Consider the following 15183-nt stretch of genomic DNA (forward strand, 5'->3'; position numbering starts at 1 on the left):
GCTTAGTTTCTTTTGGTTTTGCTTTAGGTGTGGTTGTTAATAATTGTGAGTTTGCTGTCCTTTTACTATACATGTTTTTTCTTTATCTTCTTTTCTTAAATTTAAGTCCCTTGAACATTTCATAAAATAAGGGCTTGGTGATGATGAACTCCTTTAACTTGACCTTATCTGAGAAGCACTTTATCTGCCCTTCCATTCTAAAGGAAAGCTTTGCTAGATAGAGTAATCTGGGATATAGGTCCTTGTCTTTTATGACTTGGAATACTTCTTTCCAGCCCCTTCCTCCCTGTAAGGTCTCTTTTGAGAAATCACCTGCCAGTCTGATGGGAACTCCTTTGTAGGTTACTGTCCCCTTATCTCTTGCTGCTTCTAGGATTCTCTCCTTTATTTTTACCTTGGCTAATGTAATGATGATGTGCCTTGGTGTGTTTCTTCTTGGGTCCAACTTCTTTGGGGCTCTCTGAGCTTCCTGGATTTCTGGAAGTCTATTTCCTTTGCCAGAGTGGGGAAGTTCTCCTTTATTATTTATTCAAATATGTGCTCAATCTGTTGCTTTTCCTCTTCCCCTTCTGGTACCCCTATAATTCAGATGTTGGAACGTTTAAAGATGTCCTCCTGGAGGTTCCTAAGCTTCTCCTCATTTTTTTTGAATTCTTATTTTTTCATTCTTTCCTATTTGGGTTTTTTTTTTTCTTCCTTCTGGTCCAGTCTATTGTTTTGAGTCCCAGTTTCCTTCCCATCCCTATTGGTTCTCCGTGCATCTTCCTTCATCTCTTTTATGGTAACCTGCATTTTTTTCATGTAATTTGCGCCCAAAATCAACCAACTCTGTGAGCTTCCTGATCACCAGTGTTTTGAACTGTGCATCTGATAGATTGGCAATCTCTTGGTTGCTCAAAAGGATGAGCCCTGGGGCATTGATCTGTTTTTCTGTTTGAGACATGTCTCTGTCTCTGTCTCTGTCTCTGTCTCTCTCTCTCTCTCTTTCTCTCTTTCTTTTTGGGGGTGGGAGGATCTGGTTGCTCCTGTTACGGTGAGGGGCGGAGCCTTAGGTGTTCACCGGGGTTGGGCACCCCAGTTGCTAGATTGTGATGTTGTATGTGGGGGTGGGGGCGGGAGGGAACAATGGTGGTAGCTCCATTCTTCTGGGATCTCAGTCACTTCTCTGGGATCCTGGGTTGTGCACTCTGCCCTGGTTCACAATCGCAGCCTCGCTGAGTCCGCCAGTTGCCGCTTGTGTACTCAGGGTCCACCTGCTGTGATCCTGTGTGCCCCGGATGGCTTATGCGCTCCCGGTTGCCTTAAGCGCCCAGTTCTCCCTGTTCTCCTCGTGCTGCGACCGGCGCCCCTTAATTGTTGTTGTGCTAATCTTGGTTGTGTGTGGAGGTATGGTGCATCCACCTATGTCTCCATCTTGCCGGAAGTGAGAGTGCATTTATTTTTTAATGTTACTTAAAGTTAGAAGCAAAACAACTTTCTATTATACTGTGTGACTTAGATGAGAAATTGTTATATTTCAGACATGGAGGCTTTGAGATTATGTAAGATTTGAGTGGTGTAGAATGTTTTAGGAAGCATATAAGTATTTTTTAAATTACATAAAGAACAATGGTGGGTAGTTGTGCCAATAGATTACCTGCTTTTTTAAAAATCTCACTTCTTGTTCCTAAATTCTGAATGGTTACTACCATAATAGCCTTTCCCTAAGGAATAATTATTTTATGCTAATTTAAATATATAACATGAACAATAACATAATTTTGTTACCTAATATCATTTTATAGATAAAAGTTAATACAAATTGATGTGTAGTTTATAATTAATTGGTATACTTTTTTTGTACAAGGTGATATGGCATGTAATCTCAGTGTTTGCATGACTTTTAGGAGTAACATTCTTCCATAGGTATTTGTGTGAGTCAGAGAGCTAGTTCATTATCCTTCCCATTTCCTCAATGTATTTTAAAGCTTATTTTTTAAGAAGTCATTTTTAGAAAAGTTGCTAAAACTAGATGCTATTTGTAAATAAGTGGTAGAGATGAGTGTAGATCATGTTGAGAGTGAAGTTATTATTTATGCTTTTATAGGCGGTCGCTAAAGAGAGGAGCGACCTTAGGAAGAAACAGAAACTGTTTCCCTGGAATCCAACTCATCCTACGACCTACCCGAGAAAGAATACGGGGTCGTTGGCCCTTAGCTGGGCTAATTTACACGTAAATTCACCAGAGTTGATGCGTTGTCCACAGCGGTGGCTTGTAGCCTCTGGGTCGAAATGGTCCCAATTCCTCGGGCCCCACGTTGGGCACCAGCTGACACGACCACTGGCCTGCAGTGACTGCGGAACCCTGTGGATGGCTCGTCAAAACACAAGAAAAACATACACAGAGACAACCAGGTCCTGTGGGGAAATAGGGACTGAACAGCCACTCTCTCTAGTAGGGAGCACCTCGGTCACCCTGCTTAGGGGAAAGCACCTGGTTCTCCCGCCTGAGCAGGCTTTTATTGGATTTGTTTACATAGGAACTCAGGTAAAGCTCATTAATCATTACCAGGAAGTAAGGATCAAACAATAGATAACAAAGAACTCTGAGGGCCTATTTTGAGTCAGGGTCAGATAGCTAAAGAGATGTAAAACTTTGAGGAACAAACCTACTTCTTGCTTGGACCCTTATCATTTCATTGAGAGCATTCTAAACAAAGCAGGTTTCACAGGATTTTACATATTCTTTCTTAGGTCTGATCGCCCCAGGGAACCTGCCCTTTCCAGCCACAGGGCTGCACCACCCTCTGTCATTGTTTCAGGCTTAGGTGGAGCAAGGGAAGTGAGGCAGCCAAGAAATTAGGAGATTTTCCCGCAGACAGTGAGGACTCAGGCATTGTCAAAGCCCAGGGGCGAGGTTCCATCACCCGCTTCTATAGCCCCCAAAGTCCTTCCCTCCTTCCATGATCGTGCCTGTCTTATGTTGTTCCCCCCTTTGGGAATCTTACCCGTCATTGGCTAACTGACCAAGCATTGGGGGCCAGGCAGGATGAAGTAAAAGGAGCAGAAGGGGTGCTCCTGCCAGGGAGATAAGCTTTGTCTCCTTGCTGGCTTATGGTCCAAGGTCATTCCCTCAGCCTTAGCCTTGGCAGGGGTTACAGCTTCTGATACCAGGCAGGGTGGTTCCCAACATCATGTTGAAATTATATTTTCTGAAAGAAAAATATTTGGAAAACAACCTAGGAAAATTTAAGATGGGTTAATTCAGTAATATTTTCATTATTAAATGTTAATTTAGTGATATTTTTATGTAATAGTTATAAGACCAAATTCACTTTTTTATGTCCTCTTTTTTAACAATTTTAATTTAGCTTTGTTTTCTAAAATACATATTGTTTTTTTTTACTGTTTATGAATACAGTAGCACTGTTGCAGTAATCCATATGGCAATTTTAACCTCTTTATTCCAGAATTTAATTTTATTATGAATTTTATTATTTATATTGCAGAATCATTGTGACAAATAGTAAATCTCTTCAAAAATGCCCTAACAAAGACCTAAAACATAAAAGCCCTAGATAAGTATGAATTCTTATGTTATACAAATAGAATCATCAAAGTATAGGAAAGAAAACTTGAGGCAATCTCATTATGTTGTCTCTAACAGACAAGACAGAATCTAGTCACCTTCTTGGTTATTTCAGAATTAGGACTTATAAAAAATCATTAATTCAGTGATAGGTAAGTAAAGGTTTAACAATCAGCACTCCAGGAGGGAGGAAAAGGCAGTGATTTACAGCATTTACATACCCTACCATGGCCGATTTTAGTTAATATGACATCATTGCATATGGAGTTGGGAAGAGAACAGTAGTATACTATTGTTTTTTCTTTTGTTACTTGTGCCTTTGGTGTCATATCCAAGAAATTATTGCCAAATGCAATGTCCTGAAGCTTTTGTCCTGTGTTTTCTTGTATTTTATTTTTTAATTTTTTATTTAGGCCCTTGATCCCTTTGAGTTAATTGTTGTGTATGGCTTAAGAAAGAGTCCAACTTCATTCTTTTGCATGTGAATATCCAGTTTTTGTAGTACCATTTATTGAAAAGACTGACCTAGGGAATATTATGCTAAGTAAAATAAGCCAGTCAGAGAAAGACAGTTACCATATGATTTCACTCATATGGAATCTAACATACAAAGTGAACTAGCAAGCAAAATAGACAGAATCATAGAGAGTAGGCTGACACCTGGGAATGGGGTTTGGGGGTGGAGATACCGAGCTAAAAACAAAAAGGACTTATGGACATGGACAACAGTGTGGTGATTTTATGGGGGTGGGTGGGTAGGTGAAGGTGGAAGAGGATATAAGGGTGATAAATGGTGATGGGAAAAAATACAGTAAAAGACTGTCTTTCTCCCACTGAGTGGTCTTGACATTGTTGTCAAATATGTTGAGGTATATTCATTCTAGTTCTAGTTTGTTGAGTGTTTTTTATCATGAAAAGAGTTTTAATTTTGTCAAATACCTTTTCTGCATTAGTTGAGATAATCACGTGGTTTTTTCATTCGTCCTGTTCACGTGACATTATGTTGATTAGTTTTCATATGTTGAACAATCTTTGTATTCAAGGAATCAATCCCTTATATAATCCTTTTAATATGCTACTGAATTTGGCTTGCTAGTATTCATTGAGGAATTTTGCATCAGTGTTCAAAAGGAATATTGGGTTACAGTTTTCTTATAGTGTCTTTGTATAACTTTGGTATCAGGGTAATGCTGGCCTCACAGAATGACTTTGGAAGTGTGACCTTCTCTTTGTTTTTTTCTGGAAAGTTTAAGAATATTGGTATTAGTTCTTTAAATGTTTAGTATAATTGACCAATGAAGCCATCAGTTTCAGAGTTTTTCTTTATTGATTGAGAGATTTGTTATTACTCTTCAATCTCTAGTAATTATAGGTCTGTTGAGATTTTTAAATTTATTTCTGACTTAGTCTTGGTCTGTTTTGTTTCTGGTAATTTGTCCATTTCATCTAGGTTATCCAATTTGTTGCCATACTATTGTTCATAGTATTCTTATTATCCAGTTTATTTCTGTAGAATCGGCAGTGATGTCTATACTTCCATTTCTAATATTTGTAATTTACATCTTCTCTCCTAGTTCATCTAGCTAAAGGTTTGCCAATGTTTTTATCTTTTTGTAATAGAACAGCATTTGGTTTCATTGATTTTTCTCTATTCTATTTTCTATTTTGCTGTTGTCTGTATTTCCTTTTTTCTGCTAGTTTAGGGTTTAGGTTTTCTTTTTTCTAGTTAAGTTGGGAAGTTACATTATTGATTTGAGATTTTTCTTTTTTTTTTTTTTTAAGGCGAGTGTTCATAGCTATGCATTATTAGCACAGCATACCATAAGTTTTGGAATGCTGTGTTTTTGTTTTAGTTCTCTTAAGTGTTTCTAATTTCCCTTGTGATTTTTCTTTGCTCAGGTGGTTGTTTAAAAGTGCAAGGTTTAATTTCCAAAATTAAATGGCACAGTTAGGAATTCTCCAGTTTTCCTTTTGTTAATGATTTCTGAATTCATCCAGTTGTGGTCAGAGAAGATACTTCATGTAATACATATATTTTAAAATATATTGAGATTTAATTTGTGGCCTAACATATGGTCTCTCCTGAAAAATGACCCATGTCCACTTCAGAAGACTATGTATTCTTAAATTTAAATGTTGTTGGGCAGAGTGTTCTTTATATGTCTATAAGGTTTAGTTGGTTTATTGTGCTAAGTCCTCAATTTCCTTAACTTCTGTCTGGTTGTTCTGCTGGTTATTGTGAGTGGGTATTGCACTTTCCAGTTATTACCTCAGAACGATCTATTTCTCCCTTCAGTGATGCCACTTTTTGCTTCAGGTGTTTTGATGGTATACATAAATGCATAAATAATTTTTATATCCTCTTGCTTTCTTGTAACCTTTTTGATTTTATTTTTTATTTGCATGGAATGTCTTTTTCTGTCTTTCATTTTGAACCTACTCGTTTCTGGATTTAAAGTGAGTTCATTGTTGGCAGCATATAGTTGGATCACATGCATTGATCCATTCTGCTAATCTTTCATTTGGTTGGAAAGCTTAGTTCATTTACATTTAAAGTAATTACTAATAAGGAGAGACTTATGCTGTTAAGCTGTTTGTTTTCTATATGCCTTATAGCTTTTCAATTCCTCATTTCCTTTATTCCTATCTTTTGTATTTAGTCCATTGTTTGTAGTGAAATGCTTAAATTCCTTTCTCATTTCCTTTTGCTTATATCTCTAGCTTTTTTGTGTGATTATGGAGATTACGGTAATATTTTAAAGTTAAAACACTAATTGAATTTATACTAGTTTAATTTTAATAACATACAGAAACTACTTCTTTACAGCTTCATCCCCACCCCTATCAGTTGTTAATGTCACAAATTTATGTCTTCATACATTGTATGCCCAGAATCATAAAGTAATAATTCTTTTAAATATACTAGTCTCTTAAATTTTATAGATACCAATATTAGGGGTTAAAATTATTTACACTAATAACTGGCTTTTACTTCAGTAATTTTTTTTTCTTTAAATGTGTTAGTCTCTTAAATTGTACAGAAACAAAATTGACTGTCACAAACCATTGTTACAATGATACTGCTATTATGGTCGCCTGTGCATTTATTTTTATTGAGGTTTTTATATCTTTTATATAGCATTAAAGTTACTATCTACTGTCATTTCATCTTGTAGGAACGATTCCCTTGACCATGTTTTGCAGAGCAGATCTAGTGGTAGCAAACTCATCCTTTGTCTATCTGGGAATGTCTTAATTTTTCTTTCTCTTTTGAATGACAGTTTTCCCAGGTATAGGATTCTTGGTTGACAGTTTTTTGTTTGTTTGTTTGTTTGTTTTTTGTTTAGAACTTTGACGATATTAATCTGCCCATTATCTTCTGGCCTCCAAAGTTTCTAAAGAGAAGTCTGTGGATATCCTTATTTAGGATCTCTTGTTTGTAATGATTAACTTCTCTCTCTTCTTTCAGGATTCTCTGTGAATTCCTTTGAGTTCATCTCATTTACAGTTTGTTGAGCTTCTTGCATGTTCATATTAATGTTTTTTATCAAATTTGGAAAGTTTTCACCCTGGCTAAATAGCTCAGTTGATTAGAGCATTGTCTCCATGCGCCGAAGTTTCAGGTTTGATCCCCAGTCAGGGCACATACAAGAAGCAACCAATGAATACATCAATACGGTGAACAACAAAATTGATGTTCTCCCCTTCCCCCCAATCAGTAAATGAAATTTTTAAAAATTAGGAAGTTTTCAACCATTGTTTCTGTAAATATTCTCTCTGCTCCTTTCTCCCACAGTATGTATTTTGCATCTCTTCATGGTGTTTCATGGGTCCTTTAGACTCTGCTTACTTTTCTCCTGTTTGTTTTCTTTTCCTCAGACCTAATAATTTCTGTTGTTCTGTTTTCAAGTCCACCAATTTTCTTTTCTTCCTGTTCATATGATTTTTTAATTCCTCTAGTGAATTTTTTGTTGTGGTTATTGTACTTTTCAGCTCCAGAATTTCTTTTTAAGTTTTTTCTTTTTATTGATATTTCTGTTTTGTTTATACATTATTTTCTTGATTTTCTCCATATCTTCATTTAGTTCTTTGAGCATCTTTAAAACAGTTTTTTTAAATTTTTTAAATTACAGTTGACATTCAGTATTATATTAGTTTCAGTTGTACAACTGAGTGGTTAAAAACTTAAGTAACTTACAAAGTGAACACCCCAATAAGTCTAGTATCTACCTGATGCCATACATATTTATTGCAATATTGACTGTATTCTCTATGTTATACTTTACACTCCTGTGACTATTATGAAATTGCCAATTTGTACTTTTTAAGACAATTTTTAAAAAGCCTTTGTCTATTCTGCTGGGGGGATCTTTTTCAGGAGCAGTTTCTGTTGATTCCTCCCCCTTCCCCCTGCCCCTTTTAGCCAGCCTTACTTTACTTTTTCTTTGTATGCTTTGGTATTTTTTTGTTGTTGTTGTTGAACACTGCGTATCTGCATCTAATAGTGTGATAACTCTGGAAATCAGATTTTCTCCTTTCCGAAGTTCTTGCTGTTTTTGTTACATCATCATTATTACCGTCATTGGTATCATCAGTCTCTGTGCCAAGGAAAAGAATAAGATACAAATTTAATGTCTTCTCATGTCTTTTCTGAGCCTTTCCCTGGGTATACATAGTCACTTTCTAATTTTTTCTGTATATGCTGTTTCTGCACATTCTGGTCTTTAATGTCTGGCTTCTGAAATGGAAAAAGTGAAAAATGATAGATAAAAAATGGAGCTGCCCTTTTAAATATCCTGGATGTTACTTCATTCTGACAAGGAAGGACTTGTAACGATGAGAGAAGGTACAACAGCAGTAGTGCAAGTATAGTATAAGACAGTACTAGTGCAAGAAAGTACAACAATACTACCCTCTTCTTTCTCTTTACCTCTGTGACCAGAAGCAGCAGTCAGTGATCAGAACAGCACAGATACCTGATAATTTGGAGGACAGGATCCTTTTACCCATCCTGGCTCCCATGATTTGTGTGCATACTGCTCCAGGAACACATGTACAACTCCTAGCCATGTCAACTGGATGGATTGCTGCTACTGTGCTAATAATTGAAACTGATGGAAATTAACCACAGTTTACTATCTATGCCTTCCCCTGGAAGTTTCAAGCCTTCAGCAGACTGCAGACTTCCAGCACCGTTAACATTAGACAGGTTCTGCCAATGCAATTGTTGTCTAGGTAGGAGGACAGATTCTTAGCAATCCTTTGCCATCTTCCAGAATCCTCTTTAATTCCATCTTAATTTCTGTATTGAGCAACCCTGTAAAATAGATTCCGTAGCAAGACCTCTGTATTAATATAGGGATGAAATACTCTTATTAAAATATAGTAGCTCTTTTTCCCACTTCAGTTTGTATTTAAGAGATGCATTGGACCATCTGTATAGTAATTTCTGGCATTTAACTTTTGACAGGTGGTTTTGGAATGTATGCTTAAAAAGGATCTCATTTACAATAAGGTCACTCCAACATTTCACCACTGGAAGATTGATGACAAGAAATTTGGCCTTACCTTTCAAAGTCCTGCTGATGCGAGGGCTTTTGATAGAGGTATTCGAAGAGCTATAGAGGACATTTCTCAAGGTAACTTTTCTTGACTATTTTCTTAATTTGTTCAGCCATTATACATAGTAAAGTAGAGTTACTTTAAGCAAGTCAGGTTTTGTGATATGTGATCAGACTCTGAAAGTTCACTGTAGGTGAAGGTAAAATAATGGGCTCTTGAGTCTGTTTTATATTCGTTACATCATAATCTATACCAATTACATTTATTACCTTAAAGAGCCCAGCAGCAGCATCCTTCAGGTAATTCAGGTGTTTTCAGATAAGAGCTTAAAGAAGAAGGGAGCAGTCAGGTACAGTTTTCAAAGTCCTTGTGTATATGTCAGTCATATTCTTGTTTTGGTAATGATAGAGATAAAGTTTCTAACTTTATATACAGGTAGACTTCAGTTATTCTATGGCAGAACACCTTTTTTTTTACCTGATCTCATTGTTGAGCGCTGGCAGATGCCACAACCCCCATCTATCCCTTCGTAATATCTTTCTAGTCTGTTAAGATGATTAACCCTAAAGTTTGCAGGTTTTAAAAGAGAGGAAGAGCGTATTTACATATAAAACTGGCTTCTGCATAATTGAACAAAAGAAATCACATTCAAACCCATTTCTTCCCCGAAAACAAGTCAAAACTTGATTTGTTTTTCTAATTAAGAAGGAATATTATCTCTCTTCACAGCAATGACTTCTATATAAAGTGACCAAATAAAGATATTAGAAAACATTATGATTTGTATATTTTGAATATACTGTAAGAAGAGAATTAGAAGAAATGATCTAATTATGAGACAGACTATATGCAAGAACATGGAAATACTTAGTATAGATTTGTATTGATAGTACTTGAAACAGTGGTTAAATAATCTGTTTGGCTACTTTAAAAGATCAGAGTTTGCTAAATAAATAATCTTTGACTTCTAGTTCAGAAAAATTTCTATGAAATTGGGAGTAAAAGGGAGAAAACTGTATTTGAACAATGATTAAAATAAAATTTAAAAAATAAAGTTGTTAAAGACATAAAAAAATTTTCTATGAAATGATAGCAGTCATTTTATTTTTATTACCAGTACCCATACATTCTTTTTATGTCAGTGTTCTTAATGTTGGCTGCATGTATGAATTAACTGGGAGGCATTTGAGGAATAGAATAGTTGGTTCCCACTCCAGGTCAGTTGACTCAAACTATTTGGGGAGTGGAGCTGATTTCATTTTTTTTTTAAAGTTCTAGACATTTCAAATGTGATGAGGAATTGTTCTGCTAGTTGAATGATTATATTATGAATTTAGAAAAACAAATAAATATGTATCCTCAGATTCTTTAACAGAGGTTGTGGTTCTCAAACTCCTGAAAAAAACTTTAAAGTAAAAAATGCATGATTATCTATGCCTCGCCTCACAGAGATTTCTGATACTACTGATTTGGTACTAGACTCTAGCATCAGTATGTTTTTTAGTTTCCCAGTTAATTTTACTATTTAGCTAGTGGTTAAGAACCAGTACTTTAAAGAGAAAATTATTATCCAAACTCCTAGCCATGTAGAATAGACTGCTGTATTCAACTTGTCTTGTTATTTTTAAACATTATTTTAAACATACTGGTTAGCATTATTATTGGTCACCATATAGACTGATAATTTCTCTTACTTATTAGCCTTCTGTGACAGTAAGGAAAGTCTATACAACCCTTTTCAAAGGACTGATCTCCATGCTAGCTATGTCTGTCAAGGGTAGCATAAACTCAGAATTTATTGCTACAAAAAATTCATCTTTTATTAATTTGTTGGAACTAAAGGTGCTCTTGAACATAATGAAAATGCATATAGAGACATTGATGCACAGTTGTTTAGTACATTGGCCATTGACTATAATAGTGGAATAAGGCTCTTTTGTTTATTTTTCTTACTATAGCAACTAAAATCCCACTTCTTGCTACTAAATACTGTTTCCTGAGTCAGAATATTTCAAAAATTTGAAAAAATCATGCATGAGCATCGCCTAAACACCAGGGGAGTGTGTGGTGCATGTACTCTAACTAGCAGTTTGAGTGTTTCAGAGAAATCAGTAGCAGGGCTTTCTACAAATAGTACACTTTCACACATACACATACACACAAGTAGTAAACATCTTTTTAGTAAGTAACTGGGAATTGACCTGCAGAAGAGGAAAACATCAGTTTATTTTCTGTTCTTCTAATAAAGGGGCAAGTATGAGTGACCAACATCTGACTGGTTGCCAGATAGCCCAGAATGATCTCTGATTAGTCTCCTGTAGTATTTTAGTGATATAATCAATTAGTCAATAATACTAAAATCTAAGACAAAAATTCTGTGTTTAATTAAACTTTTACCTGTTTTCTTAGGATGCCCAGCATTAAAAAATGAAACTGAAGGAGCAGAAGATGACTTACAAGTAAGTAGTTGGCTTGAAAGAAGTTTTTTAAACATAAAGGATGTAGAGGAAATGACTTGGCTTAATAAAAAACAACTCATAAATTTTAAAGAAAATTTCTGAGACACTGTACTTGTCAGGAAATATGGAGAAACAGAACCAATATATGTATGTATGTATATACATATAGAAAGTTTTGATTTGGAGATATATATGTATATATATAATGTGGTGTGTGTGTGTTTAAAGGAATCGGCTTGTGATTGTCAAGTCCTAAATCCACAGGGTAGGCAGGTGTGCTGAAAGTTCTGGTACTAGTTGATGTTTTGGTCTTGAGTCAAAAGGCAATCTTGAGGCAGATTTTCTTCTCTGGAGTCCTCGGTCTTTTCTTTGAGTGTTTTTATTACGAGATCTACCAACTTTATGGAAGGTAATCTTTACTCACATTCTACTGTTTAAATGTTAGGCACCTCTGAAAATTATCTTCACAACAACATTTAGGCTGGTGTTTGACCAAAGAGCTTGTCATCATAGATTAGACAAATTGACACATAAAATTAACTATCACAGCTACCTCACCCCTTAGGCAGGATACTTTCCTAAAAAATTTATAGAAAAAGAATTGTAGATTTTTAATAAGCATATGGACACCCATTTGTTTTATCTTACTGATAATCAACAAGTAGTGTCAGTTAACATATTTTAGTTACCAAGTGATCAAAGGTTTAAAAATTGGTATTACCCAACACTGTGTCTGTCCATAAAATTGAAAATGATGCCTTGCTGGAGAAAATGTAGAAAGCTGTTTGGTAATTTGTATTAAAAAGTCTTTAAATTAGAAACATTTATGCCTGTTCATCCAGTGCATCAATTTCCAATAATCTATACTAAGGAAATAGAGATGCACAAAAAAATTTTATACACAGATTTTTGAGGGTGTGTGTATAAAACATTGATAATAAAAATAAGCTATCTAAATAGAATAGGAATGATTGAATTAACTAAGGTGTATTTTATACAACTTAAAATTTTATTATTTATGAACTTGCAATATATTGAGTAATAAAAACAAAAAATATATGGTGTTATTACTCAGCTAAAATGTTAATATTTTTATTACTTTTGGATTGTGGGATTCTGACTACATGGCTTTTTTATTAGTACTTCTCTGTATTTTTAAGTGTGCTACAATAACTGAATATTTTTAGAATGACACTAAAAGAGCCCAAATTTGTATGAATATGTCATATTAATAATCAGTTATTTATATTGTAAAAATAGTTGTGACCTAAAGATATGGAAAAATGTTTTATGTACATTTGCAGTCAGAATATAGAAATGTTTTCATTTTATCTGAGAAATACAGTAAAGTTTAAAGTAAAAAACAAATTGTGATCCATGATAACCATCATACATATTTTTAAATATAGTCTTTGGGTTTTTTCCTGTACACATAAATGTATACATACATGTATTATTATATTATTATACTGTAATCTGTTTTTTCCACTTAAATAACATTTTATGTTTTTCTAAATATGTTTTCAAGCTTATAATTTCTAATGATCTGTTTTTGTTCATAATTGATATATTCTAATTACTAGTCCCCTATTGTATATTTAAGAGTTTGTGTGTTTAAATATTTGAATGTGTTTATTTTATTGATAGTTAATTATTATTTTAAAAATATAGTGAGTGGGATTTAAAATTAAATATAAGAAATAAGTAAAAATGTAAAATAAATACTTTTTTTTTAGTTAGGCTTTTTCAAGGTTCCATTTTGTTCTGGTATCAATCAAAATATGGGACTAGAAAAGGGGGGACATGTTTTGAATTGCTCCCTATGAAGAAAGTAAATTTGGTTAAAATTCATTTTTAAAAGGTGGACCAAAAAATATGGACATCACTCACTCCATAGTGTTGCCAGGAGTTGGGAGCCAACTAAATGACATGTGACACACATACACAAAAAGATGGGGGGAGGCACTAAGAGGCTAGCAAACATGTAGGTAAATTTTTCTGAGCACCCTGTTTGAAAATTTTTTAAAAGCATCAAATGTCCTGCCCTTGCTGGTATGACTCAGGTGTTTGGAGCATTGTTAACCGAAAGGTTGCAGGTTTGATTCCCGTGAGGGCACAAACCTAAGTTGCAGATCCAGTTCCTGGTCTCGGCATACGTACGGAAGGCAACCAATGGATGTCTCTCTCACATCGATCTTTCCCCCTTCCTGTCCCTCTAAAAGCAATGAAAAAAAAAAGTCCTTGGGTGAGGAGTAAAAAAAAATAAATGAATCAACATCTAGAATTAAACTACCAAAGAAAACTTTTAAAGTTGCCTTATTTCATGATATGCCAAAGTCTTTGCCATGTTCTTGTTTTGCAATAATATATTAGAGGCATAAAGTATTCTAATTTATTTAACTATTTTATTAGGGTAAAGTAAATCCTGTTTCATAACTCACCTGTGGACTTGGGATAAATATTTTGAAATTATTTTGAGTACAGGTTGACTGATTTTATGGTAGCGGTTATGTTAGGTTTACTTTATTGGTGATTATTTGCAAAGACAACTAAAATGGTTTTAAAAGAGTAACCAACCCATTATCTAATTTTTTAAGCCCAGAGGAGGTAATGATTGTTTTATTTAGATCATAAATGTAACCCATTATTTAATTTTTTAAAGCCCAGAGGAGGTAATGATTGTTATATTTAGATTAATCTGATGGCATTAAGCATCAGATTGTAGATTCTGTCTATTTTGAGTATTTATTAATTCACCTAGCAAATATTTGAGCACCCTTTCTGTTTCAATAACTATGCTAGACATTGATTGTTTACTGAAGGACAACTTTCTCCTTTCAACATAACCAGTATCCTCATCAGTTATCATAAATCAACAGGAAAACATTTACCTTCCTATTTCTTATCTGTCTTTAAAGGGTTTCATAACACATTGTTACTTGGATTTAAAATTTTATCTTGCACATCTTTCCCAATGTTTAGTATAGTACCAATCAGATACATAGTTGGTACTCAAGAAAGGTTTATTGGAGAAAAATCTTCAAAATTAGGACTTTTTTTTTAACCTAAGCAATAATAAGGTAGGAATCTTGTTTTTATTTGGTTTCTTTCTTTGACTAATTTAATGAGCCCATTAAGGGTTTCTTCTTCATTTTTTAATGTTAGCTTATATTTGTTTTAAGGTCAGTTTTATACTGTCTCTTTTTTTAAATTAAATATTTATTTATTTATATTTATTTTTAGAGAGGGAAGGGAGGGAGAAAGAGAAACATCAGTGTGCAGTTGCTGGGGGCTGTGGCCTGCAACCCAGGCATGTGCCCTGACTGGCCTGCGATGCTTTGGTTTACAGCCCGCGCTCAATCCACTGAGCTATGCCACCCAGGGCTATACTGTCTCTTTAACTGGAATTTTCAGTTACAATAGCTCTACATGCTCAGATATGCTAGATTGGTAACAAAACCCATAAAGTTCACCTCATGACAGACTTGAGGTTGCAAGAGGAAAAGAGCTCAGATTTCATGCTTTGGGGCAGCAGAAAGGATGACACCTACTTGATCAAAAGTGAAAAGTTTTCATATCTTTTCTTTTGGCTGA

At 34.7% G+C, this 15183-nt stretch overlaps 1 protein-coding gene across 2 annotated transcripts in view; it reads left to right on the forward strand.

Annotated features, from left to right (window-relative positions):
- Positions 1–15183, forward strand: part of SPRED1 (sprouty related EVH1 domain containing 1) — a 123927-nt gene that overhangs the window by 65427 nt on the left and 43317 nt on the right. For both annotated transcript variants that reach the window (XM_028505367.2, XM_028505368.2), the window contains exons 3-4: positions 9039–9207; positions 11540–11589. In XM_028505367.2, coding sequence (XP_028361168.1) covers positions 9039–9207; positions 11540–11589 — 219 coding nt within the window. The remainder of the gene's footprint in view (positions 1–9038; positions 9208–11539; positions 11590–15183) is intronic.

Source organism: Phyllostomus discolor, chromosome 1 (genome assembly GCF_004126475.2).
Source record: "Phyllostomus discolor isolate MPI-MPIP mPhyDis1 chromosome 1, mPhyDis1.pri.v3, whole genome shotgun sequence".
Classification (NCBI taxonomy): Eukaryota; Metazoa; Chordata; class Mammalia; order Chiroptera; family Phyllostomidae; genus Phyllostomus; species Phyllostomus discolor.